Below are 27,296 nucleotides of genomic sequence, written 5' to 3' on the forward strand. Positions count from 1 at the left end.
GAAGCACTTGAAATGCTCTACCAAGCTTTGGCAAACCTTAGAGTTTATACAGGCAAGACCTTATTTTTGACAATGGGAGGGATTTCCATTACATTTACAAAGGCAAGGCATACCTCTTTGCTTGACTACTGCCCGTTTCTGTTGTGGGGCAAACTACCTTATGCTACTTCCTGCCTTACAGGAAAGGATTGAGTTTTTACGTAGTCTTTAAGGCAATTAGTGATAGCTCTCCAGCACATTGCTAGACATTCTCCTTCAGGCCATTAAAGCAATGGAAATGCAGTAAGTCTGTAAACTTGGAATTTTCACTAAATTGGGGTACCCGGTAGGTAATGATGAGATTGTTTCAGATTGTATCTGACTCTCCTTGAATATTATTTGATTACATCTATATTTGTTTTAAAACATTTTCAAACATTTCCATTCATGGTTTTCGTGGAGATAAATTCTGTTTTGGGGACTCTTGATCTGATGAACTGTTACTTTGTGTTGAACTTATTAATTTGAAAGGAGTCATGAGTTTGTCATGTTTTCCAATCACACTTGATGACCTGGAGTAAATGCCTTCTTTTTGTACTGACAATGCCCTATACCAGCAAGAAGCACTGTGGAGATGTAATGTTTTCTCATTTGCTAGGTCCGCCTGCTTTGCTTTAGCGAAAGCTTCTCCTTATGCTGTCAATGGGAATTTGTTTTTCTGTTCAGGCAGTACGGTGCCTATGAGTACCCCCAGCAAGGTGGATATGCCCCTCCAGAGATGATGCAACAGCAGCAACCCTACACAGGGCAGATTTACCAACCGACGGCAACATACACTCCCACTTCACCACAGTCAGTCTATGGTAGCAGTTTTGAGGATGAGCCACCTTTACTGGAAGGTACCCCACATCATGTATACAGTGATTTCTTTGCACGTTGCTCTTTATATTGTGGCTTTTTTTTTTTTTTTACAGCTTGAATACATAATTGCTTGATCCCTTCAAATCCTTTGCCATGACTATGCCCTGCTTTTTCTGTTCACAATTCTGCAGATCATGAAAAGGTTTGCATTGTGGACAGTCAACCCTTTGAGGATGAATTTCTTTACAGTGGATAATTGTTTTTAAAGAGGTATCTGCATGGCACAGCAGTATAGTGTTCAGAGTTTACTTTCCATTCATTGTAGATGCAATACAGAGAGGGTTTTCAGCCAGTGAAGACCCTGATCCTAAGGGGTTAGTTTACTCTCGAAAGGGGAAGACAAACTCTCATGGATATAGTTTTTATATTGTAATTTGAGGTGGAACCATCTGTAACCGTCACATGTCTGGTTTTCGTGTCATTCCATCTCTCCAGTAAAATGGAGATATGATTTCGGAATTAAAGTAACTTGGAATGTGAGTTAATCCAATCGATGAAATTTGGGGATTATTCATCAAATTATAGTGAACCCTGAGTATTCCAAGGAATAATTAGATAACTAGAGACTTGACTAAAGGCTGTATCTGATTTGTTGCCCTTTCAATGATGATGACGACTCATAATACAGATGGTGAACTATACGTTCGTGGTTAGGCCTGCCATGTCAGAATATCTTCATATTATTACATTTCTGGTCGGACTACTGTGACAATCCTTCAGATATTGTCACTTCTCCCCAGGAGGGAACACCTTCCCATGAGGCTAAGGTGGTGAGGCCACTAAGGTAACATACAGGAGGATCTCATGGGGAGGAACTCCCCTTTTGGGGACAAGGAAGTGAGTCTGCGACGAGACCTCTGAAATCTACAAACACACAGGATAAGACCATTGCCAAGACCTTCTATGTATGATTGAAACAGTAACTATGTGCTATGGTAGTATGTCGGACAATATCTCTACCACAAGAACTGGGAGGAGGAAGCAAGTAACAACGCTACCATAAAGCATGAAGCGCACTCAACCACCTGTTGTAAATTGTGCAGATGTTACGCCGGGGCAGGCCTGGCTATTTATTTAAACGAGACACAAAAAGGGACAATGGCATCTATATCCGGAAGGAGCGCGACATCCGGAAGGAGTAGTCTGTGAGCAGAGAAGCAGACCAGAAGCCCGAAAAGTGGAAACAGGGTTTTGTGAACCTGGAGAGAGAGGTAGAGTGAGAAGAGGAACACGAATGAGCGATAAAGAGATCGATGCTGAGGGTGTGGTTCGTCAGAACACTCGAGGGCATAGTGCATGTCGGCATGGTGTCGACCGTGGATGCAGAAGGTGGAGAGGACGTTTTGCAAAGTGTCCAGATGCGTACCACAGTGGTATTGGAAGTAGAAGCGCTGGGCGAACTAAGGACAGAGAGAAGATGAAAACGGTTCTACATCCCTCTAGCCCAAAAAAGTGAAACCGGGCGGTGTGAAGAAGCTGCAGTGAAGCGGTTGAGTGGAAAAGATGAAAAACAGCTTGCAAAACGCTGGGGTGCCGACCCATTGGAAATTGAGAAACTGTCTGGACGTGGCGTGGCCTGTGATGGGCGGACCAGGCAGTCCAAGAACTGCGCTGAACCTCCAGCATTGGCGTACTGTGGAGCTGTTGGGGAGAATTTTCAGTTTCTGTGCTAATTCCGTTTAACCATAGAGACCCTCAGCTCTTTTGCTAGAATCTGAGATCTTTTTGATTTTTAACCTCCTGAGTGAGTGGTACTTTTTACTTCTCACTCATGTGTGTGTGTTTTTTTTTTTCCTCTGGCTTGGATTTTTAACTGTTTAATGGAGCCTGGTAAACTCCATATGCATCTGCTTTTTGCATAGTGACATATGGTACCCTCTGTGCAGTGCTACTGAGAAGTCCCTTGGATTTCTCTTTAATGTTTAAATACATTTTCTTGGGTGAACTACCATTCCCAAGAATAGTGAGATACCTTTAATCTTACTTACCTTTTCCTTTGTGGGTCCAGCACACACCATCCTATGTGGAGTGCTGGGGTTTACCTAGTAACTCCTTATCCCACTTCTCTTCATAAGCTGGCCATCTCCCAGCTTACTCTCCACACTGACAGGCCGATTCATGTAATTCCTCTCAAAAGTGTCGCACGCGGCTGGCGCACAGCGTGCCCGTGCGAATGTCTGCGCCAGCCGCGTGCGATAAATCAATTTCCGCGCACAGCGTATTCATGGATTCTCACCTCCAAAAGCAGACGTGGCGCAGAGTGGCGCAGCGACCCTGCGGCAGCGCCAGTTACGCCCCCAAGAACGCCCTCGCGCAAGGAAAAGCCATCAAGATCGCAAAACCATCGCAAAGGGCTGTGCCAACCCTGTACCAGTTTACTGGACTGGCAAACAGCAAACGCAAAGCGGGGAACGCGTATTACGGGTGTCGGGAACACGCGTGCGCGAGAAGTTTCACACGCGATCTGGCCTGGGGGAGCGTGTGCGTGTATTTCAGGGGTGCGCGAGAAGTTCCACACGTGATTGGCCTGGGTGCGTGTATTTCAGGGGTGCGCATGAAGTTCCACACGCATTTGGCCTGGGCGCGTGTATTTCAGGGGTGCGCGGGTGGTTTCACACGCGATCGGGCCTGGGGGAGCGTGTGCGTGTATTTCAGAGGTGCGCGAGAAGTTCCACACGCGATTTCAGCAGGGTACGTATATTTCAGGGGTGCGCGAGAATTTTCACACGCGATTTCAGCAGGGTACGTGTATTTCAGGGGTGCCGGGGAGTCCTACATGTGATTTGGCAGTGTGGGTCCTCCCAGGTGTCCCCTGTACACCCTCCATGGCCCCTGCCGGCAGCCCACACCACAGGGGACTACCCTGCATCCCTGGTCATGTCCCGCAGGCAGCCCATCCAACATGGGCATGCCCCCCAGCAAAGGCACATGTCTCCTTGCACTACTGATCACCAACTCATGTCCCCTTGCACCCCCACCCCCAGCATTGCGGGGCACCTGCCAGCAGGCCCCCACACATGTCCCACTCATGTCCCCCTGCACCCCCACCCCCCAGCATTGCGGGGCACCTGCCAGCAGGCCCCCACACATGTCCCCCAGCCAACATGTCATCACAATCTAGATCCCTGGCCCTTATGGTCAGCCTCCAAATGCAAAACACCCACTCGAGTACTGCATCCACCCTCTTAGAAATGGCAATGACATGATAGAACCCCAATAGCAAGTTTGGAAATGAACACATGGCCCTCACATACACCCAATGGGTGTCAGTGAATCTCAAAACCCATATCAGGATATGCATGATACCAATGAGATGATACTACACATTGAAGTTTGATGAAAAAAATGTATTAAAAACAGCATAAATGGAATAAAAAATAAACAAATGACAATGGGAATCAAAAACCAAAAGCAGCATGTCCGTAAAATAATGCAGTGTCCAGCTCCAACTCCCTGCGAAGACCCTCGAGGCACTCAGCCCGCCTCAGTGCCCCGCCCTGACCATTGTGAGCCGTTCCTCCTCTGCCCGCTGCCGCTCCGCACCTATCTGCTGGCACAACCGCTCCCACACGGAAGCCACTCCCATTCCAGGGTTCTCCTGCCCTCCGGCCGATGCCTGCACCCCTGATGTTGATGGCCCCGAGCCATGATGCCTCCCACGTCGAGCCTGCCGCTGCCTCCGACGCAACTGCCTGTGCCAGCACGACGGCATCCAGGCTGATGGAAACCACCGACGCCGTCGTGCACGTGCCCTGCCCGATGATGCCGTCACATCCTCCATCTGCTGGGGTCCAGTTGCTGGTGTGTCCACCCCTGCTGGACCTCCGACTCCCGACTGTGGCAGGGATGGGATCCCCACCGAGGTGGCTGCATTGGTCGGGGCAGGTCCACAGGGGGCCCTGGTGGCATCTGGGCCGGAAGACGGCATGGAGTACGACTGGCGCATAGCCTCCACAGAGGAGGAGAGGGTCGCCAGAGTGCCCGACACATGTACGAGACCCCCGACCATGACCGCTCCCAACTGGGCCACGTTGGCACGGTGCTCTTCGTGATGACGTGCGTGCTCCCCCCGGGAAGCACGCACCTCATCACGAATGACAGCCGTGCGCAACGCGACACCAATCAGGACCTTCTCCATACGGCCAGGGGTCCCCTCGTCCGCAGGTGGAGGGGAGTCAGATGACATGGACATCCCCCCCCTACCTGCGGACGGGCCTGGGATGGGGCATCCCTGTTGGTGCATGGTGGTGCAGTCACAGTGTCAGGGACAGTGACATGCACAGGCACCTCCACGGCGACCTGTGCTGCCTCCTGCCCCTGCCCCTGGACTGCACCACTTACACCAGCAGGGATGCCCCCACCAGGCCCCATGTGCGGCTCAGTAGCGGCCTCCTCCTCCTCTGTGGAAACCACCAACCTGGATGGCTCCACACCGTCTTCCGCCGTTGCAAGCCCCTGTGGGGGCTCACCCACCCCTTCCGCTGCAGCCGTGGGGGCATCCCCGCCGCTTAGCTCCACAGCGCCGTCTCCGCCCTCTTCTTCACTTTGCGCTGTGTAGAGGGAGACATAGAACACAAGCATCGGGGTACTGTACAATGGTCCCCTAGACAGGAAGCAATAGCAGATGAGTGGCACTGTCAAAGATCACTCATGTCCCTCCACAACACATGGGTCAGTGCAGGCAAAACACATGCAGTAACAGGCATGGCGCATGCTATGGACATAAGCAAACTTGTCCAAGGGACTCTTGAAGCATACAATGTTGTTTTTGGACTCACATGCATCATGGGTCATGCCTATCACATGCACACACTTCAACGTACTTTCATCCATCTGGACTCGTACACCCCAGACACAGTGGATGCAAGGATAACTAGGCTGCATCAGTGAATCTGAACATTGTCACAGACATGTGTCATGCATCCATGGCATGCACAAGTCACAGACACGCAGGTCTGTGACTTGTGAAAACTTGGGACGCTACCTCCTGCTTTCGTGTGGCGGACATGTATGGGCCTGTGCGCGTCTTTGGCCGTGCGCTGTTTTTCCCTATTCGATTCCATGAATACGTGTTGTAGGCTCGCGTGTGAAAACACCCTCCAGCCCCTGAAATACACGTACCCCGCTCCACCAGGCCCGATCGCGTGTAAAACCACCCGCGAGCCCCTGAAATACACGCACACGCTCCCCCAGGCCCGACCGCGTGTAAAACTTCGCGCACACCCCTGGAATACCCGCACGCAGGCCAATCGCGTGTGGAACTTCTCGCGCACCTCTGAAATACACGCACGCTCCCCCAGGCCCGATCACGTGTAAAACCACCCGCGAGCCCCTGAAATACACGCACACGCTCCCCCAGGCCCGATCGCGTGTAAAACGCACCCCTGGAATACCCGCACGCAGGCCAATCGCGTGTGGAACTTCTCGCGCACCCCTGAAATATACGCGCACAGGCCAATCGCGTGTGAAACTTCTCGTGCACCTCTGGAATACACGCTCCCAGGCCAATCGCGTGTGGAACTTCTCGCGCACCTCTGGAATACACGCACACGCTCCCACAGGCCCGATCGCGTGTGAAACTTCTTGCGCACCTCTGGAATACACGCACACGCTCCCCCAGGCCCGATCGCGTGTGGGCCTTCTCGCACGTGTAGGACTTTGGCGCACATTTTTTTCCTGCGCAGGGACGCTACCGCCTGCTTTCGTGTGGCGGACATGTATGGGCCTGTGCGCGTCTTTGGCCGTGCGCTGTTTTTCCCTATTCGATTCCATGAATACGTGTTGTAGGCGAGCGTGTGGGCGTTCTGCGCACTTGCCTCCTGTACTTCCCCCGTGACGCCCACATTTTCACGAGTTCCCCATTCTGCGTGTGACGCCTACTTTTGTTATGTGTGCCGCGCTATGTGCGAATTCGCTGTGGCCTTATCGCACGGCGTTCGATGACCTGTGCGCCAGGGTGCGCCGCGCACTTTTTCAGCGCACATCCCACATTTTGCGCGTGCACGGACTTCCATGAATAGATGTGCGATAATCGCACTTGCAATGCGATAATCGCACTTGCACTGCGATTTTTGCTATTTCACTGCGAATTGCACGTTTTTGCACGCGTGCGCCGTTTTTTCGGCGCACGTTGATTCCATGAATCGGCCTGTGAAACTGTTGGATGTCTCCATGACCTTCAGTCTGGCTTCAGAGCAGCCAGCGGCACAAACTGCTCTCCTGAATACCCGTGATGATCTGCTCTCTCTAACCTTGACTACAGCATTCCTTCTGTCCTCATCCTCCTTGATCTCTCCTCTGCATTTGACACAGTCAACCACACCATCCTGATCAATTGACTCTGGGAGAACCTGGGCATCACGGGTCAGGACCTGGAGTGGTTGACCTCCTTCATCTTGGACCGCCCCTCGCAGGTCCAACTTGTTCTTTTCTCTCCACCGTGTGGCATACCCCATGGGTCTATCATCTCACCCTGGTTCTTCAACCTCTACTTGGCTCCTTTGGCCCACCTGATCTCTACCCTCTGTTACGCGGATGACACTGCGCTCTCCTTCAGGCTCCCCTCAGCCTCCTCCCCTTCCTCGCTCATTCCTGACTGTATTAGCGATTCAGGATTGGTGCGCCTCCAACAGTCTCTGCCTTATTGGCAGTAAGACGGAGATCCTTCTCATTGGGACTCTTCTCCTGCTTTCCCTCTCTCTCTGGCTGCCCTCCTTGGGCCCACTTCCTTCCCTTTCCCGTGAGGCAAAAAATGTTGGTGTCCTCTTCGACTACACTCTCTCCGCCTCTCCTCGCATCTCGGATGTCGCCAAGACGTCCCACTGCCAGCTTCACTTCCTCAAAGGTACTCTTCCCTTTCTCACCATCCCCCAGAAGCTCACTGTCTCTAGAGCCCTGGTTCTCTCTAGGCTGTACAACTACAACAGCCTCTTTCTCAATCTGCCTTCCTCTACTCTCCACCCTCTGCTACTAATCCAGAACAGGACTAAGACTTATCCTTGGCCTCAAGCCCAGGGACTGTATCTCCCCAGCCCTGAAATCTATCCACTGGCTCCCGGTGGCTGCAAGGATCAAGTTCAAGACCCTTTTGCATTGTCCACAAAGCTGGGGCCTGAACTGCATCCAAAGCTTTCTTCTTCAATAGCTTTGTTCTCAAGCCCTTCGCTCAGCTACCTCCAACTCTCTAAGGGTGAAGGCGAGCGTCCCCCAGATAGCACGATCCTCCCCACAATGAGAGACAATAATGGACTCTCCCAGGATGGGAATAAGGCCAGGACAAAGTGCGGGTGAGCTTAAATGGGAGTTTATCAATCAGAATAGGGCATGCAAAGAACTCTGCAAACTCCGAGAGCGCTCTGTCTGACCATAGCAAAGACAGGCGTATATATTTACAAAAAGCGTCATAAGAACCTACATGCTATAAGGGGGCACAAGTTCGTGGGGATTGGGTGGCGACGACTAACTATAGGTGCTGCTGCTGCGATGTGATTTGCCGTGGTTGGTGGACGTCACTGGATGCCCTCGTGGGTTGGGCTGGGCCGGGCAGGTCAGCTGGGCTCATCCGGGCGGTTTTGTTGTGCCAGCCGCGACCAGTGTCAGTGATAGTCTTTCCTGACTTTCTGCCCTAGGGCCACGCACACCGCAGTCATTCAACATTGCAATATTATCTTCCCCGGTAAATCTTCCAATAGGTTATTCTACAGGTTAATGCAACACAGGAGGAATGCACCTAGAGTGGGGTCTTTTGGCGATACATCAATACATGGTTACCAACGTCCTGTTGACCGGGTATCATAGGTCGCGAGGTTGGGTCTCGGGGCATGGGACGGCTGTCCGAGCTATCATGTCTTGTTAGGAGTCATTATAAATGAGTTCCTGTAGTGTTGCTATAATATTGGGTGTCCTAATTTTACAGGGGCCATTAACCTAAGGTGAGCCGGTGGGTCGTGGAGCCCAAGAAAGGGCGCCTTTGGATCTTTGTTTTAAGGCCGGGGTTTTACTGCTGGGTTGTAAATAATTCAGGTGGCAGGCCGTGGCCTTGGGTGCTGCGGGGGAGGGGGGAGGGGGAGAATGTGAATGCTTGAAGCGGCTCCAGCCGAAATGGGGGAGGTGGAGCAGCGCGGCACAGGCCTCTGCTTTTTCGTCTGACCGGCTTCAATGGGAGGAAGGGGGAATGGCCTTGCATGTGCTCGCAAAGGTATTTTCCTCGTGTGTTGCAGGTTTAAGTGAAAAAGACATAAACATTCATATAATATACAGTAGCCATTGAGTCTTTTCAAAGCTTATGTTTGGACATTGGTAGTGCCTTTCACATGGCCAATCAACACACGTTATCTATACGCTAAGTATCTAACACCCACAACATTCTGTTACATTTCTATACATGTACGATAAGTGAGGTAGTAGTAAGGTTGGTGGAGCACGCAGGAACAAACCGTCAACAAGGCTGGCGGTAGTGACACATAGTGAGCTTGGACCTACGAATGGTGCCTTTTCGTGCACCCCTTACATAAGCTCTCACTAGGGTTGCATTTGTTCTCTTTTGCACTCTAGCAGCATTAGTTCAGTTATGGCGCGGGACCGTGGGGTGCAGTCTTCTCGGTGAAACACATAACACGAAAACCCCCGGGAAATCTTTACTATTTACACATAGCTACGGGGATGTGGGTACTTCATCCCGAATGTCATGTAAGCACACATTCTACCATCTCCATGGAGGTTACAGGTTTTTAGTCCGAAAGGTCAGGAGAGGCAAGTTTCATCACAGGTAGTTTGGTCATTAGTATTTGGGGACTCTGCTTTTTGTCAGGAGACCATTTTACAGTTCTTTTCCACCCCGGCCCTGTTGGCCGGGTCATACTGGAAACAGCGATACACTGCGGAAGGTGAAATGTTACAGTGTTGGTATCTAACACTAGCTCATGTCCGTCTGTTCGTGGGAACGGGCTCTCAGCGGATCCGCCAGAGAGCTGCGGCCACAGGGATAATTGAAACTCTCCAAGGGTGGGGGCTGCGCTGCGGTCACCAGGGCTCGAACCATCTTTATTTTACAAAATGGTTTCCAGGGCCTAGCTAAATTCAACAGGTTTGGTCAATGTCTTCAGCCAGTGGCCCACCCACCACCTGGGCCCTGGTGGCATGGGGAACCCCTGACGAGCCATGGACTTCACCGGGGGAGAGGATGCAGGGGAGGGGGGGTCTCTTGGACCAATCGTCCCATACAAGGGTCAGACTCTTCTCCAGACAGAGACTGGGTGGTAGAATCTCTCCTCTGCAGGAGCATCCCTCTAGAATGGCCTCCCTGCCCCTGTCAAACTTAAGCTGGTTCACCTGAAGTTCTGGAAGCGGCTCAAAAAGTTCCTCTTCTCCCCTGCTTTCTCTCTCCCTCCCCTGCAGACCTACCTGATCAACCTGTCTGCTGCACTGACAGGCTGTTTTGCTACCATCAGAGTCTCACTGGGTACCATGCTCTCTCTTGATCAGTCACTCCTGCACTGCCTCCGGGCCTACGAGGCACTTGGGGGCTGTAACTGTAACCTCTACAGTCTCTTGCCTCCTTGCACTTACCCAGAGCTGCGCTGCACTGGCTGCACTACTCTGAGCATTGCTGCCCTTTTCCCCTTCCCTCTCCCTCCACCCCACCGACCTTCCCCTTCCTGCACTTGCATGATCTGAATGACACTAAGCCGGTAAGATCGTTAGTATTGTCCTCCATCTGTTCTCCCTCCCTTGTCGAGCCTAGAAACGCTTGCGTACAGGCGCGTTATAAATGACATCTCATATATCGTAGCATGTCACTTTTTGTAACACTGATTGACTTGAATCGCTGATGCCAGTGGTTACTTCTTACTACCTTTTGTGCAGGGTACTTGCAGGCTGATTTCTGAACTGCAGTGCAGCGCCCATGGGTGACCGTTTTTCCAAAATGGCCACAGTTTCTTTTTCACCATTCCTAGTTTATTTCCTTCTTGCCTTGTACTCTGTTTAAACTAGGATTGAGTCCTTTGAGTTTTTTGCTCCAGTGTGTCTGTGAAGGCAGGAAGTGAGGAAGTGAGGGAGGATCCCGAAACCTTGCTGACCTTTGTTTGTAGGCATGCCTGGCTGAAACCAGTTCCAACTGGGCGGGTGGCTGTCCCAGAGGACAACGCGCCCTCTGTGATAGACAGCTGTAGGGGCTGTGAATTTATAGGCTTTCTCATAAAAGGTGAGGCTTTTGGGACTACAGGTAGAGTAGACCACTGGAACATAATATCCAAAGAGGAGGATTAGCAGAGACCTAGCACCTTCCAGGACTGCAGAAGCACTGGTGAAGCCAGACACGCTGGAGCCAGAGGCGTGCTTCACCAGTGAATCCCGCCAAAGACAAAATGAACAAAGGGCTCAAACTGGCTTGGCGTGCAGAGTAAAACCCCGAAAGACATCACAAACAGAAAATGGTGAAAAAAGACCACCGGGCCATTTTGACAAAATGGTCACCCGTGGGTGCTATACTGCAGCTGAGGATTCAGCCTGCGGTAGAAAAGCACAATGGTAGGAAAATGTAAACCACTCCCACCAGCCATTTAAAGTAGTGAGGGTAAAATGTTACATGAGTAGGTAGGATAAAGGGGCTACTAGGTAACCCCCCAGCACTCCAAATAGGATGGTGTGTGCTGGACCTACTGTTAGGCAGAATCCCGTGCAGTGCCCTTAGGGACCACTACACACAATTAAGACTACAGTTGGCAATACAAAGGGACCACAATTACTGTGACTCAAGCAAACACTGACTCAAGGTTTCAGGTAAAAAATATAAGTACTTTTATTTTTAAACCATTTGTCATTAACACGGCACTTCTATGAATTCAAAAACCACACTTAAAATATACTACAACTAACCAATTCACTTTGTACAGTATTATTCGAGGTAAGTACCCTGTGTTTGAATGGACCGGTGTTACCAAACAGAACACGTTACCGTGAATACAATTGAGATCACTTTTGACAGTTCGGTCTACTAGATAAACGCGGATCTGCAGTAAGAAATGCTACCGGAGTAAAAACACACTTAGCACTCGAGATACCCAGAGAGATTTGGGGGCAGAAATCACTGGCAATATGTTGGTTAGACAGACAGAATCTCAGAACACATATAGCCAGGAATTCAAGAGTCAAAGGGCCGGAGCCAAAGTCAAGTGACACCGGGTGCCTGTTGTCGAGGATCACACAGTCTGACAGTTCGAGATTCAACGTTGCCAATAGTACTTTGATATTGTCAATGTTCGGAAGCAAAAGTTATAAGAAGGAGGGAAAAGTAAGGACAAGCCTTAAAGTAGAGAAATGGGGATTTCACCCACAATTCCTCAAGCAGGACAAAGTACCTTTCTCAAAGAAAGAAGCTGGTTCCACGGCAGTTGTTCCTGTTGGTTTTCCGCAGACCCACGCTTTCCTGCAGCTTCAGCACGAAGGACGATGAGGGGGTCCGCACCACACAGGGATGAGGCCGGCAGCGGCGACAATGAATAAAAGGTGCGCTCCTTAAAAACAGGAGAGGGCCTTCAGGTGGCTATCCGGACCACTACAGCAGTGTGCAGCGATTTCGACCACGAAGGCGACCGCTGACTGAAGATGAGCTGGTTATCCCCACCAGGCTCAAGGGAAGAAGACTCTGGACTGGATCTCCTCTTAGTCGTTGAAGGGTAGATAGCTCAGGAGTGCAGCAGGGCTTCACCGGTACAGGGTCGTTGCAGCAGTCGACCTCTCCTCCACTTCTCGTCGGTTCCTTGTAGTTCCAGTGGCGACTCTGACTTCCAGCCCAAGAGACCTGCCTTTTATGCGAAAAACCCCCATTCACACAGCCTGGCTGTCAGTCACCCAGCAGGGGGGGGGTTGTCCAGCCCGGACAACCACCCTGGCCAATCATGACAAAGTGCGACTTGGGTTTCCTAGGATACCCTGTGCAGGGGGTGACTACACCCCTCCCTCACATTCAGCCCACCTAGACACCCAGGCGCCTTGAGGAGGGCTTCTAGGTAGAAGCCTGCCAAAAAGACAGTGAACAAAGAAGGCAAACCTAGTTTGCCGCGCAAAGTCAAACACAAGAAGGAGTTTAACAAAAAGAAATGGCGAATAAATCGCACCGGAGCCAAACGGAAAAGGATTTGGTCAAGCGGGTTTAAGTTTGAGGCTAACGCAATAGCCTACAATATTACCACGGTTATATAAGATAACCGCGGTAGAAATGTAGGGTAGATGCCACTGCTACCAGCCATGTCTAAATGTTAAAAGAGCGAAACAATGCTCTAGGAGGTACAGATAAAGAGTTAAGTTAACCCTTCCAGTACTCCATGTAAGATGGGGTGTACTGGATCTGTGGTTACTTTTGACTAAGTAAAGTTAATGCTAACTTTACCCTTTTCTGGGGGACAGTAGTCACCTCGGAAATGGAGTCGGTGGGAAGTCTGAACGACAACCCGGTGCCACTGCACAGAAGGCGCTGGGTGACGCACACAAAGAAGGGGGCTACTGAAGTGGTGTACTCCAGAGCCCACAATCGCAAAAACAGGTAAAAACACATGGCAAAATACAGGTAAAAGTGGTGAAAAGCTCTCTTACTAAGTGGAAAAGAAACAACTCCAGAGATCCAGCAAAGCTGCTGAGGGACTCACTAGGTAAGGGAAATTAGCCATGAAATGAGAATTCTCCCTAACGCCTACAAAGAGAAAAGGGTAAGTAAAGTAAATTTCACTTCACTATTCTTGGGAACAGTAGCTCACACAAGAAACGGTATTTAAACATTATGAGAAATCAAAGGATTTCTCTGTGACACTGCACTGAAGGTTCTGTGTGTCACCATGCAACAAGTAGATGCCGAGTTTGTCAGACCCCAAAAATAGTGGAAACCCATAATCCAAATCGGGTCAAACACATGAGCGAGTGAAAAAAGGTTTCACTCGCTCCAGGGTTAAAATTATAAAGTCCTAAAGTCCAGCAAAAGAGCTGGAGGTCGCTAAAAATTAAGGGAATGAGCACAGAAATGAGATTTCTCCCTAATAGTAACATCAGTCTTTTTTAGGGTCCCAAACCTCGAAAGGTACTGCAAAGAGGTTTTCCCAAATCTGGCGATTAATGCCAGTTTTACTGATTCATAATCCTTTCTTTCACTGGTACCAAATTCCACCACAGCATCCCAGCCATTCAGGGTGAGCTTAGACCTGAGCAATGGAATTAAATCATTCCCACTTATTCCTTGAAGACCATAGGTGTATTCAAAAATACCCAGCCAATCCAACACATCAAGTTTAGGTTCATACATACTCAAACTGCATCTTTAGGCAGGCAAGGCCTCTTGGGACTAGCAGACCTAGAAGACCCTGAAACGGACGCAGAATCAAGGGACATCTTTCTCATATTCATTTCATGTTGCATCCCTCTTTTCCTTTAGTTTCACATGTTTGGTTTCAGCCTGGACATTTAGTTTATTGAATTCCAACTCCAACTCTAAACTTAGGCTCTCAAGAGAAATGTATTCTGGGCTTAGATTTGGACCCTGTGTGGTCCCAATGGGAAGTGATTGAGGTACAGGAGCAGGTTGTGGCAGAGGGGATCTCTCTTCTGAGACTCCTCAACCTCCTCTTGCAGATTGGAGCTTAACTAGCATCCTCCACATTATCTTCCACATTACTTGGGTCAGTAGGGGTTACATGCCTACTACTAAAACATTGGTGATTTAACAACCTTGTAATCAATTCACATTTTATTCCTTTCCGAGTCAGACCCCTGGTTTTACATATAAGTTGTTCTACTGTTGGGACAGTCAGGGCTGCCTCATTAAAGTTATCCATATTTGGCATGTTACAATTGCTTAACTTTTTGGTGGAGTTTAGCCTTGTGGCTGGTTTAATTGGGCACAAGTATAGCAAATAGTTAATGTAACCACTACGCCAATCCCATCGCCTGCCACCAATGTTCGGTAAGAATTCATGTAGTAGCACTCTGTGAGACTACACAACACTTGTATGCTTGGTATTAGGTAACCCACCTTTTTGGTATAGATCCACACTACCAAATTGTGTAGTACAGACCTATACCAAAAGGTGGTTTACCTAATACCAAGCATAGAAGTGTTGTGTAGTCTCACAGAGTGTTACTACATCAATTCCTACCTAACCGGGCTGTAATACCCCAGTACCCTTAAACCTCGAGCCATTGTGCAATGCACGGTCTTCTGAATTATGAATCTTGCTGAAACTTCGTGGGCATCCTGCTGCATGTCCAGAGGCCTGATTCGAGTCTGAAGATTCCCTCACTAGAGTGCTGGACCTTTTAAACGATGAGAATCCGACCAGCGATATTCTGTCTTTTGCATGGATTCACATGCTCATGAATATTCCCCGTTGTCAGGCTAGGAATCCTCGGTAAAAGAAAAAAATCAGTTTGTTTCATTTCTGAACTGTCTTTCTCCTAACAACCAATCGCTGAGCTCTGTGTCATACTGCCCCCATCCAATGACTGCCCTCTACTTAAGCCCCTCCTCTGGCAGGCATCTTCATATTTTTATCGCACGTTCAAGTGTTGGGAGTCCTTGTGCTTAGCTCTCGAGCTTTTACTGCGTTTTTCGCTTTTTGGAAGAGTTTTACTCAATGTTTCGGTCAATCGGGCCTTGTGCTCCATCGATCACCCTTCCGACTAACTGGGACCCGTTTTTCGGATTCTTCAGCACCCCTCACGGGCGGGTTTCACAGAGTTTCTGTTTGGAGGCTTCCAGAAGATTCTTCAGGCCTACACCGCGTGCACCATGCCAGAGAAGGATTTCACCCACCTTTTCAGGCTTTGCTCCGACTACGATTGTGATGACAAACATTCCCAGTGCCTTTACTGCCTGTACCCGACGCACAAGGAGGATAATTGTGCATTTTGCCGTGAATTCTCGACACGCACGTTGAAGGATCAGCGTAAGCTGCTGAATGAGTGGCTGCAGACCAAGGCCTCTGCACTTGCACTGGGTGGGTCCCTGGTGCATGCCTCTTCCTGGATCTGGGAAATCTGAGCGAGCTTCTAAGTCCTTTGAGGGTGCCCGTCCCGTGGGGGTCCAACAAAAGGCCAAGCACTGCGAGTCCACGTTGCAGCGGGCTCCTCGGCGGCCAGGGCGCGTCCGACGTCTCTAGCAACTTCAGTCACCAGCCAACGCTCGGGATCTTCGTCCAAGAGGAAATCAGACCATCCGGGCAAACTCAAGGTGGCTCCGAGACGGCCAAGGAGAAGTCCAAAGCAAGCCTGCCCTCGACGGAGAAGGCCAAAGGGGACCACGGCTCTGATACTCCCCCCTAAGGAGAAGGTCAAGCTTGGACAAGAGGCAGGTCCTGACCGTGAAGGCTCAGGTACCCCAGACGAAGGCTCTGCCTTCCATCGGGGTGGTGGTGTCCCTTTCGAAGGCTGCAGAGGCGATCCCACAGAGCGCACCTCCGAAGGCAAGAGTGTCGCTCCCTGCCAGGAGGGAGTCTTCATTTCAGCCCATTGAGAAGACCGTGGAGAAGAAGATGCCAGTCATCTCCCCGAGACCGTCCCCTCTGGATGCAAAGAAAGGGGTGGGTGGGAAGCAGAGGTCCTCCAGGGCACAGATATCTCCTCAGAGGAAGAGCTTGTCTACCTTCAGACCATCCACGAGGACGAAGGCCACGAGGGAAACATCGGGGTCAGGCCCTACGACGAGGGCGCTGACAACACCGTCGAGGAAGGCGATGCAGAGCCCCAGGACGATGAGGGCCTTGGATCTCTTCCTGCATCCCAGCTTCCTATTTACCCTCCGCCTCAGCTGCCCCCTAGATACCTCTTTGTGGACATTCTTTCTACTCTACATACACTGGTGTCTGAGATACAGAGGAGGATGCCTGTTACGCTGATGGACCCGCCCGCTGCTCCAGTGACGGCTGACCCTGAGGAGGCACCCGCTGCCTCCTTGCCACCCTCTCCTCCCCCGAGGGATGAGACGGATCCTGACACGTGAACGGTGGGATGGGGGAACCTTCCGTCGCCCTCCCTGCCGGACGAGATAGGCTCATTTCATGCGATCTCCTGAGCTTCGGAGCTCTTCCAGCTTGCGCCAGAGGAAAAGGAGGGCTTCTTATACCAGCGCCGCGAGGCAAAGAGAAAGACCTTCCTTTCAGTCCCACTCTTGGATGACATTTTGGACAAAGGCCTGTCTCTCATGAAGACAGTCTAGAGAAGAAACACATGGTGCCGTACTCTTCGCCCAAGTGTTTGCGGGTCCAACCGTCACCGGACTCTGTGATCTCTGCAGCGGCCAAAAAGAAGTCATCGGGCACTTCTTCCTCGGAGGGGTGGACGCTGCCGGACAGCGAGGGGAATAGGTTGGATGCTATGGGATGACGTGTTATCTACTCTGCAGCCACGACCATCAAGGCCGCCAACGCCCTTGCTATCGTAGCGCGCTACGACCGGGAGCTGTGGTACAAGCTTGCTCCCCTTCTTGACTTCCTCCCCGACGACAAGAGGTCGGAGGCGTTGGAGATTCTGCAAGGAGGAGAGGTGGCGGCAGACCACGCCATCACGGTGGCCACGTACATCGCCGACGCGGGGTTCCGCCAGATGGGCAACAGCGTTTTCCTTAGTCGTCGTGGCTGGCTCAAGGCCACCAACTTTCGACGGGACATTCAGACGAGGGTTTTGGACATGCCCTTTGACGGATCTTTTCGGGAAGGCTGTAGATGAGTCTCTATAGGCCGTCAAGGAGGACACTTAGACGACACATGCTGCAGCAGTAACGGCCGTCCTTTCGATCCTCAAGAGGCAAGTCTCCTTGTTCTTCCAAGGGTTACGGTGGGAGCACCTCTTCGTACCGCCAACCCTCCCGCTCCTTGGTCCAAGAGACCAACGGGCTGTTCCTAGGCTTTCGGGGGAGGACGTAGTCGTCGTCACCAGGGACCCCAAGGCGGCCCGTCGACGTCCAAGCAAGAATGAACAGCGGTGAGAGGCCGGCTGGTGAACTTAGTCAGCGTGTGGAAGACAATCTCCACCGACTGTTGGGTGCTGGGCACGTTCGCCCACGGACATACCCTGGAGTTTCAATGGAAGTGTCCCCAAATACCACTGGTGGCCTGTCCGGAAAACTATGTCCCTCAGCTGCTGCTGGAGGTTCAGGCCATGCTAAAGAAGGGGGCGATGGAGCCCGTCCCAAAGCGACACCGGGGCTCCATGTACTCTGGTACATTCTCGCGAGAAAGAAGACCGGGGGCTGGAGGCCCATTCTCGACCTCTGACGACTAAACAAATACATCAAGTCCCAGAAGTTCTGAATGGTCACTCTACAACATGTGCTCGGACAGCTAGAAGAGGGAGACTTTCTGTCGTCGTTGGACCTGGAAGATGCGTACTTCCACATCCCAATTCACAAGGGACACCGCAAGTTTCTGCGCTTCGTCGTTCAGGGGTAGCATTACCAATACATGTCCCTTCCCTTCGGATTGAAGTCGGCGCTAAGAGTCTTCACCAAGTGCTTGGCGCCGGTGTCTGCACATCTGCGACTGCAAGGGATCGACGTCTACCCTTACTTGGACGACTAGCTCACCCGGGCCAGCTCAAGGAGCATCGCCGTCAACCACACGGCGAAGACCGTCCGCCTACTGACCGATCTGGGGTTCTCTGTGAATTATGTGAAGTCCTGCTTGACTCATCGCTGGACGCCTGCTGTTCCTGGGATCCCGGCTCAACACTGTGTCATGCCTGGCGTCACCGTCGGAGGAGAGTGTGGCAGCTATCCTGGGCAAGGCGCAACGGCTGCTCGCTCTAAAGATCTCCACGGCGAGGGCCATCAAGTCTCTGCTCTGCATGATGTCGTCATGCATTTATCTCATCCGACTCTGCAGGCTACGGGTGCGGCCACTAAAGGAGTACCTCGACGTGTGTTGGATTCAGGTGTCTGGAAGCTTCCAGGAGAAGATCGCTCTCGACGAGGGGTTCCATCGAGCGATAAGATGGTGGGGCGTGTGCTCTCATCTGACCAGAGGTGCAGATTTCCAGGCCCCACCACATCAGGAGATGGTAACGACGGACGCCTCCCTGGAGGGATGGGGAGCCCACACAGGAAGTCTTCACGCCAGAGGCCTGTTGCTGCCGGAGGAAAAGACGTTGCACATCAATGTGCTGGAGCTACGGGCAGTGTTTTGGGCCATCAAATTGTTCCTGCCGTCCCTCAATTGCAAGGTGGTGCGGGTCTTCACAGACAATACCACCACAATGTTTTACATCAGAAAGCAGGGGGGCACCAGCTCCCCAGCGCTCTCCAAAGAAGCACATGACTTATGGCATTGGGCCGTCGCTCATGAGATGTTCCTCATCCTGTTTCATCTGGCAGGAGTCAAGAACACGGTCACTGACTCTATGAGCAGGGAACTTCGCTCGGGCCACGAGTGGGAGCTTCGGCAGGACCGAGTGGAGAGCCTGTTCCGCAAATGTGGCAATCCCCATATTGACTTGTTTGTGATGAACACCAAGTGCTAGAGGTTTGCCAGCAGGGTTCCCCAGGAGGGGAGCATGGGGGATGCATTCTCATTCCCTTGGGAAGGCCGCTTTCTGTATGCATTCCCTACGTTGCCGTTGTTACTTCGAGTCCTCCATCTACTCGAACAGTGGCAGTGCTGGATGATCCTCGTACCGGCATGGCTGAGGCAGATCTGGTACCCAGACGTTCTCAGCATGTCAGCGGCACTGCCAGTCAAGCTGCAAGTGGTCGCGGATCTTCTCGACCGGGAAGGCGGTGCCATTCTTCAACATGATCCTGGGTCCCTGAACCTGAAGGCCTGGCTCCTGCAGCGCTAGAATTTGGTGGCTACGATTTTCCGGCAGACTGCAAGGAAGTTCTCGCCAATGCTAGAGCATCATCTACTTTGTGATGCTACGGACTCGAGTGGAAGAGATTAGCTATTTGGTTTTGTTGCCAGAAGATCGACCCACTTAGGGTCAAGGTCCCTCAGGTGCTTCCTTATTTGCTATCGTCGGCCAAATTGGGGCTGGTCCATGCCTCCAAGGTTCATCTGGCGGCCATCTCGCGCTACACCAGATCCCCAGGACGACCTTCATTGTGGTTGCACCGTCAGGTCAAGGAACTACTTGGCTCGTTCCCACTGATGAAGGCTGCAACAGCGGCGTGGGAACTCAATGTGTCCCATCACCTCTGCACGACGAGTGAGGGAGATCCAGGCCCTCTCTGTAAACCACCTTACTTGACCTGCCATGAGACGAGGGTGGTGCTGCGTACGCACCCCTCCTTCATGCCCAAGCTGTCATCGAACTTTCATCTAAACAAGCCCTTGGTGTTGCCTGTGTTTTTTCCTGACGCCTTTGTCGCCGGCTGAAAGGACTTTGCACTCGCTGGATGTGGCTAGAGCGCTTAAGTTTTATGTGGCCCGCACCAAGAGTTTCCAGAAAACCTCTCAGCTCTTTGGGAACTTTGGTCCTGTGAACCATGGGAAGGCACTGTCCAAGGCTTCCATTTCCAGGTGGCTCTCCGGCTGTGTCACCCACTGTCACCGGTTGGCTAACCGACCGCTGCCTGGCCGCCCGAGAGCCCACTCTACCAGAACGATTGCTGCAAAAACGGCATTCCTGTCTGGTGTACCCCTGCTGGACATCTGCAGGGCTGCTATGTGGAGGTCTCCGCACGCCGTCTCGAAATTCTAATGCGTCGACAGGGATTCCAGGGAGGAGTCCAGAGTCGGCCAAGCAGTGCTGCGCAACCAGTTTGGTTGAAGGTGAGCCTGGTGAGGAGGTAAGGGCTGCTTCTGTTGAGCCGTGCCACCTCCCATGGTTGTGCATGTGTGTACTGCTATGTATTCTTTATTCATGAACATATGAATCCATGCCAGACCCCATGCTGGAGAAGGAACAAGTTACTTACCTGTGACTGTTGTTCTCCTGCATGGGTCTGGCATGGATTCACATGTAAACCCTCCCACTTACCCCTCTGCGGCTCTTCTCTTGGTCCTACTGCCACTTTACGTGCTACCAAATCTGAAGATGGCTGCCAGACGAGGGGCCTAGGTAGAGGGCAGTCACTGACTGGTGGCAATATGACCCAGAGCTCAGTTATTGGTTGTTAGGAGCAAGACAGTTCAGAAATGAAACTGATTTTTTTTCTTATACCGAGGATTCCCAGCCTGACGGGGAATATTCATGAGCATGTGAATCCATGCTGGAGTACAACAGTAAGTTAAGTAACTTGTTCCTTCTTTGTTCTTGAACCGCTTCCAGCCCTGAGGAAAACCTTGCGTAGAGCCTTCCCTGTGATCTTTGCTGCAAAAGTATTTCCAATGTCATGTCTTCTGTCGTCTTAATGAAGGAATTAAACAACCAGGTTTTTGGCTGCAGATCCTGAAGTCGTCCTGCTGCAAAATCTTCTTCTGTTGGTTTTCCATGTGCCTCTGTGGATTTGGCGCCTTTTTTCAGGAGCACAGTATATAGTTGGTCGGATTCGCGTCATTTGCATGGTTCAGCACTCTGGCGAGGCGTCTTTTTGGACTGGAATCGTACCTCTGGAGATCCAGCAGGATGCCCACGAAGTTTCAACAAGATTCGGAAGACCGTGCACCGCACAATGACTCGAGGTCCCAGGGTATTGCAGCCCTGCAAGGTCTCTATACGGCGTGGGAGGGCTCAAATGCAGGTTTGCCGTTTAGTGGGTCTCACCAGGATCTTGGGTTGTTTTCTGAGTCCCAGGTCGATTGGAAGGAAGGCCTACAGCAGGCTCTGGTTACACAGCAGGCTCTCTGGTCGCTGGAAATTGTCTCCCTCTTTGATTTTGGTTCCAGTGGTCGACTACCTATTCAGCTTCCAGGTTCAGACTTTAATGCAGGTACCCAGCCAATCAAACAGCCTTGCAACATTCAAACTTGGGGTTTTGGCGATCCTTTCCGGACAGCCAGCCTCTCAGTTTGAACTGGTATCTCACACTCAGACTGGAAGACAAAGGGCTGCAGAGTGTTGGACTCCTCCCTCGCTTCCTGCCGTCACAGACACTTTGGAGCTTGGCCTCGGGGTAGTCAACAGGTCTCCCGCCAAGATAGAAATTACATAAGGGAATTTCCCGCCCTGAATGTCGGGACAAGGAACCCTAAAATGGCGTAAAAACAAGACGGGCCTTTTTGGTAAAATGAGCACCCGTGGGAAAACAGCCTGCGGTAAAGGTGCACTGAATTAATAAAAAGGTTCAGTGCCACTAAGCATTAAAGGGAAGTTTGTCCTTGTAACATACATGTTACATTTAAAATGAGAAAGGGGATACTCCGTAGCTCCCCAGACCTCCACATAAGGTGGGGGGTGCTGGTCTCACTAAATAAAATGTAAAAGTTATCCAAAGATCCTTTCTACCCTTGGGAACTGTAGTTCTTACAAGGTTAGCCAGAGAAAGTTTAAAAGGGGAGCCTCTATGGCAACCCAGCAACAATAGGTACTTATTTCCAAAAGGTTGTCGGAGGATAAAAAGACACTATGGAGAAGTCTTAATAATTACACCCATAAAAAGAGTAAAAGATTCTTCAAGTGTGGCAAAAGTTTCCCGCTCACAGAGGTATAAGGAAAAATAATTCACCAGTAAAAGCAAAAAGTTCTGGGGTTGACACAGGTCAGGAAGATTCTTTTCATTACTATGGAAATCTTACCTTACAGTACCACCATCATTCAAATCGGTGCACATCAAACCACTCCTTGGACACGAGAGGCGACGTGGAAGACCTCCAACTACAGACCCGTTTCAAACATCCCCTACCCAGCCAAACTGCTAGAAACCACGTCTGCAAACTAACACAAGAACACGTAGAAAAACACCAGTTGCTGGAACAGGCACAAGTTGTCTTTAGACCCACGAGAGGAACAGAAACGGCACTCCCATCGATCGGGGATGACCTAAAGACAAACGTAGACACCAACACAAACTCTTCCCTGATAGTACTCGACCGCTCCACAGCGTTCGACACAGGCCGCCATGACATACTCATCAAGAGAATAGAAGAAATAGGAATAACAGATTTAGCCCTACTTTGGATTAAATAATTCCTAGCAAATAGATTGGAAACTGTCTGGCTAAAACCGTTCAAATCACTCCACGGGACGACGACTGTGGAGTGCCAGAAGGATCATCCCTATCCCCCACTGTTCTTCATCTACCTGGCCCCGCTAATCAAGTTCATCAAAGAACACAACCTTGCATGCTACCGCTATGGCGACGACGCACACATCCTCTATAAAATCAAAGATGCCCAAGAAAAGAATGCAACACTGGTAGAATGTCTTGTTAGGTAAGAATTTGTAGAGTCCAACTGTTGTGGGACTTTGCAAGACTTATCTCTTGGTATTAGGTAACCCACCTTTTTAATATAGGCCTGTACTACACAAGTTTGTAATGTGACTGAGCAGCGAGGCTTATCTGTAGAAGGGTAATGTGAGCTGTAGAGCTATATAATGAAATCAGTAAATACAGGTATCCAAGTAAACTGTTACACACTTGGTTATAGTATAAATATTTATTTATATATATACACACACATGGATAATTAGACCATCTTTAAAATGCAGCAAGTAAAAGTAGCACAAATCTCAAAGATAGGATTACATTTCAACAAGAGCAATAAAGCAGGTGAGTAACTTTTCATGTTAAACATATTCCAGAACATAGTGACGTCATTAGCGGTCAGTAATAGCACATATTTGAGAACACCCTTGCAATATTGATTAATGAGTTATAAGTAGGGAAAAGTTATAGTCCGATCAGAACATACTTTGAAAAACAGTTAGATTCTCCCAGAGGCAGTCTTTTATCCCAGCAATAATAGTGTTTAACAATTATAACCTGTAAGGGAACAAGCACTGCCAAAGCCAATAGGTTCAGAAGGGGACTTTCAATGGGCCAGTTCAAAGTTCTGATACTCTTCTTAGAAAATGTTTTTAAATAGTCTTTTCAAATAGAAAATCACAGAAGCTAAAGGGGGTCCACCTTGAAGAAGCACAAGCTGAAGGCCACTGCAAGTGAGTTGAGGTCAACTGAAGAGTGTAAAATAGTACTCTGGCAAAAGGTAGATGTACCTCTGAACTGAAGAATTTGTTCCAGCTTGATGCCTTACTGTTGCAGTCTAGCAGACCCCTGTTCCTGGTCATTGGTGACGAAAGTGAGGATGTCTGGCAGGCTTCTGCGGCAGCACTTGAGAGGGGGGCTCTGTGCAATGGATTCTCCTTGAAAGCGGGCATTTGTGATTTTGGTGCCTTTTTCTCAGCACCAAAGAAGAACTAACGGCTCTGGTTGGAAAACAGCTTCTGGTTTTGTTTTTTGTGCGCCTTGATGCCTACGGGCGATGTGTCACGTTTCTAAGAATTGAAATAAATAAATTACTTGATCTCTCGTCCTGGACTCTGGTGAGGGGACTCTGGATGAAGATTTCCAGCTTCTGTAGGCTCCTCTGGATGCCCACGAAGTTTTGGCCAGATTCGCACTTCTGAAGACAGTGCACTTTATGATGTTACGGGGTCCCCGGGCATTGGGATTCTGCAGCCTTGGAAAGTCACAGCAAGTCGGGAGTTGCACCAAAATGAAGATTGTCTAAAAGCAATTTGGTCCCACCAGCCCAAGGGAGGAAATCGTCCCGTACGGGTCTTCCCAGTCGAAACGAAAACGGGATAATCATAGCTGCAGGGCTTTACTGGCACTTTGCGGTCCATGAGGGTGCTGCTGGCGTCTCCTCATGTCTTCTTCGTCAGATGTTTTCCTCCAGTGATTTGGCTTCTAGTCCCAAAAACTTCACCTTTTAAGCAAATTCTGTCAATCAGCCAGCAGGGTAATTGACAGAACGTTTGGCGTCCTAGCTTCAAGGGGCTCTTCGATAGGAGGGCAAGTCCGACTGCGGCAGTCCCTTTGCGTCGCCGTGCTGTGGTGACCACTGTCGGAAATCGCTTACCTGATCTGAATCCACTCCCGGGAGTGGTCCTGCATCGGGTTTTGCTGCATTCTTTCGACAGTCCTTGACACCAACCAGAGATCAGCTAGAACCTGCAAATTGAGAACTGCGACTTTAGCGGGAAAAGCTACCTTGAACCCTCTTCCTTTGTCCTGCCAAGTCTGGGGAAGAGTACGAGGGGTAAGTTACTGAGCTTCTTACCTTGTCCTATACTCCTATTATAAGTCAATGGGCTTATTATGAACCTCTATTCTAACACTTTTGGCTTTGCCATTACTTGCTTGCTCAGGACTTCTGAAGGTTGCAGGCTCTGGTTACACAGCAGGCTCTTCGGTCGCTGGAAATCATCTCTGCCACAGTTTCTTCAACTTCCTCTTCGGAAGTGGTTAACTGCCTCTTCAGCTTCCACGATCAGACTTTTATGCAGGAACCCAACCAATCTAACAGATGTGCACCATTCAAACTTTGGGAGGGGGGCTTGGGGGGTTGGCAGTCCTTTCAGGACAACCATCCTTCCAGTTTGAACTGGATTTCGGCAGGCAGGCAGGCTGGAAGACAAAGGGCTGCAGAGTTTTGGACTCCTCACTTGCTTCCTGCCTTCACAGACACTCTGGAGCCCGGGAGAGCTTGACTGAAGTCTCCCACCGAAGATAGAAATGACACAAAGGACTTTCCCACCCTGGAGGGCAGGGGAAAGTCCAAGAAGAGATGAGAAGTGTGAACATGGCAACAAAAAAAAAAAACGGGCTCCATTTTGTTAAAATGGGCACCCATGTGTGCCTTTGCCGCAGCTTTGAAAACGGCATGCGGTAAAGGTGCACCGAATTTGTAAATGGATTCACTGCCACCAGCCAACGTAAGCTTGTCCCTGTAACAGAAATGCTACAGTGCTAGTGAGAAAGGGGATGCATTTTTATCTCCCCAGCACTCCACATAAGGTGGGGTGTTCTGGTTTTACATGATAGAAGGGATAGAACGATCCTTTCTACCCTTTGGAACAGTAGTTCTCACCAGGTTAGCCAGAGAAGGTAAAATGGGAGCCCAAAGAGCAACCCTGTAACAATAAAAAGGTATATACCAAAAGTTGTCAACGAGGATGCAATTAAAAGGACACTATGGAGAGTCGTATAAATTACACCCATAAAAAGAGTAAAAGGATCTGTGAGTGTGGAAAAAGGTTCCCACTCACTGAGGTATAGGCAAAAATAATCTACCAGTCCAGCAAAAAGTTCTCAAGTACTCACAAGTGAGGTAGATTTAGCACTAAAATCTTACCTAACAAAACTTCCTAAAACATGCTCTCTATGGTTGGGAGATGAAACGAGGGCCATCAAGTTAAACTTTCTTCCAATTCATCTGCATCTATTGTTACGTACTGGACTCTCCATTTGAAAATGAAGGATCAGATCCAAGGGCATCTCAACTCCTTTTCCAAATAAAGACAGCCACCATTAATTTGTTTACCATACGATTTGAGCAAACCCTTGCTATTCCTCTTTAGCAGCCCCTCTAATTACACTGGAGGCTGAAGGTATGACCTGTGAATTAACATATTCACATATCTTAACTTGTTCACTAGTGTTTGTGCCATAGAATAGAAGTAAGGAAGAATATGCATAGTAATGTACAGGGTGGGGCCAGAGGTGTGGGTGAAGTATTCAGTTATCTTAAGTAAATTAAATGTCATGTGCTGCTGTTTGATTTTTGTGATTTATTGGCTCCCAATATTATGTAGCTTTGGAAATACAATAATAGAATTCTTTAAAAAATAAATGCATTTAAAAAAAAAGGGAATAGTTTCCGATCTAGCATATAGCACACAAACATCATTCACATTTTAGATGCTGCCTAAAGTAGTGTTCACGTGAATAGAAATGGATTAAACTGTGTTTGTTGTTTCATTTTTACATTTTTCTTTCTTCAACCTGTCATAGAGCTTGGAATCAACTTTGACCATATCTGGCAAAAAACGCTGACTGTTTTGCATCCTTTGAAAGTAGCAGACGGCAGCATCATGAATGAGACAGACTTGGCAGGACCAATGGTGTTTTGCCTCGCCTTCGGGGCCACTTTATTACTGGTAAGATAGTATCTGGAGATGCTTGTCTTTAGCTGTAATAGGAATTGTACACCAAAGGACATGTTCATGTGTTTATTTAATAGTTTTATAGCATACACCACATCTCAAAAGAGACAAGTTTATTTTGTCATTTCTTTATACACTCTACAAAATGCCAAGAGTATACAGAAGAGATGGATTCTGGAAGGTTTTGTATTTGTATACCAATACCACCAAGCTGACTGAGGGTTACAGATGCTGATGCTATGCTTGAGGTGTATTCTGGGCATCCATGGTATTCTTGAGAAATGGGGGAAGGAAGTGGGTCTGCTGACTAGACAGGATTTTCTTGAGGAGGAGTGATATTGCAGTTTAGGGACAGAGTACTGACGCTGCAG

At 49.8% G+C, this 27,296-nt stretch overlaps 1 protein-coding gene across 1 annotated transcript in view; it reads left to right on the forward strand.

The window, feature by feature from the left end:
• Window positions 1-27,296, forward strand: part of YIPF5 (Yip1 domain family member 5) — an 83,892-nt gene that overhangs the window by 27,458 nt on the left and 29,138 nt on the right. Inside the window, exons 3-4 of the mRNA XM_069652455.1 lie at window positions 706-878; window positions 26,774-26,919. Coding sequence (XP_069508556.1) covers window positions 706-878; window positions 26,774-26,919 — 319 coding nt within the window. The remainder of the gene's footprint in view (window positions 1-705; window positions 879-26,773; window positions 26,920-27,296) is intronic.

This window comes from Ambystoma mexicanum, chromosome 3p (genome assembly GCF_040938575.1).
Source record: "Ambystoma mexicanum isolate Mex_15411 chromosome 3p, UKY_AmexF1_1, whole genome shotgun sequence".
Classification (NCBI taxonomy): domain Eukaryota; kingdom Metazoa; phylum Chordata; class Amphibia; order Caudata; family Ambystomatidae; genus Ambystoma; species Ambystoma mexicanum.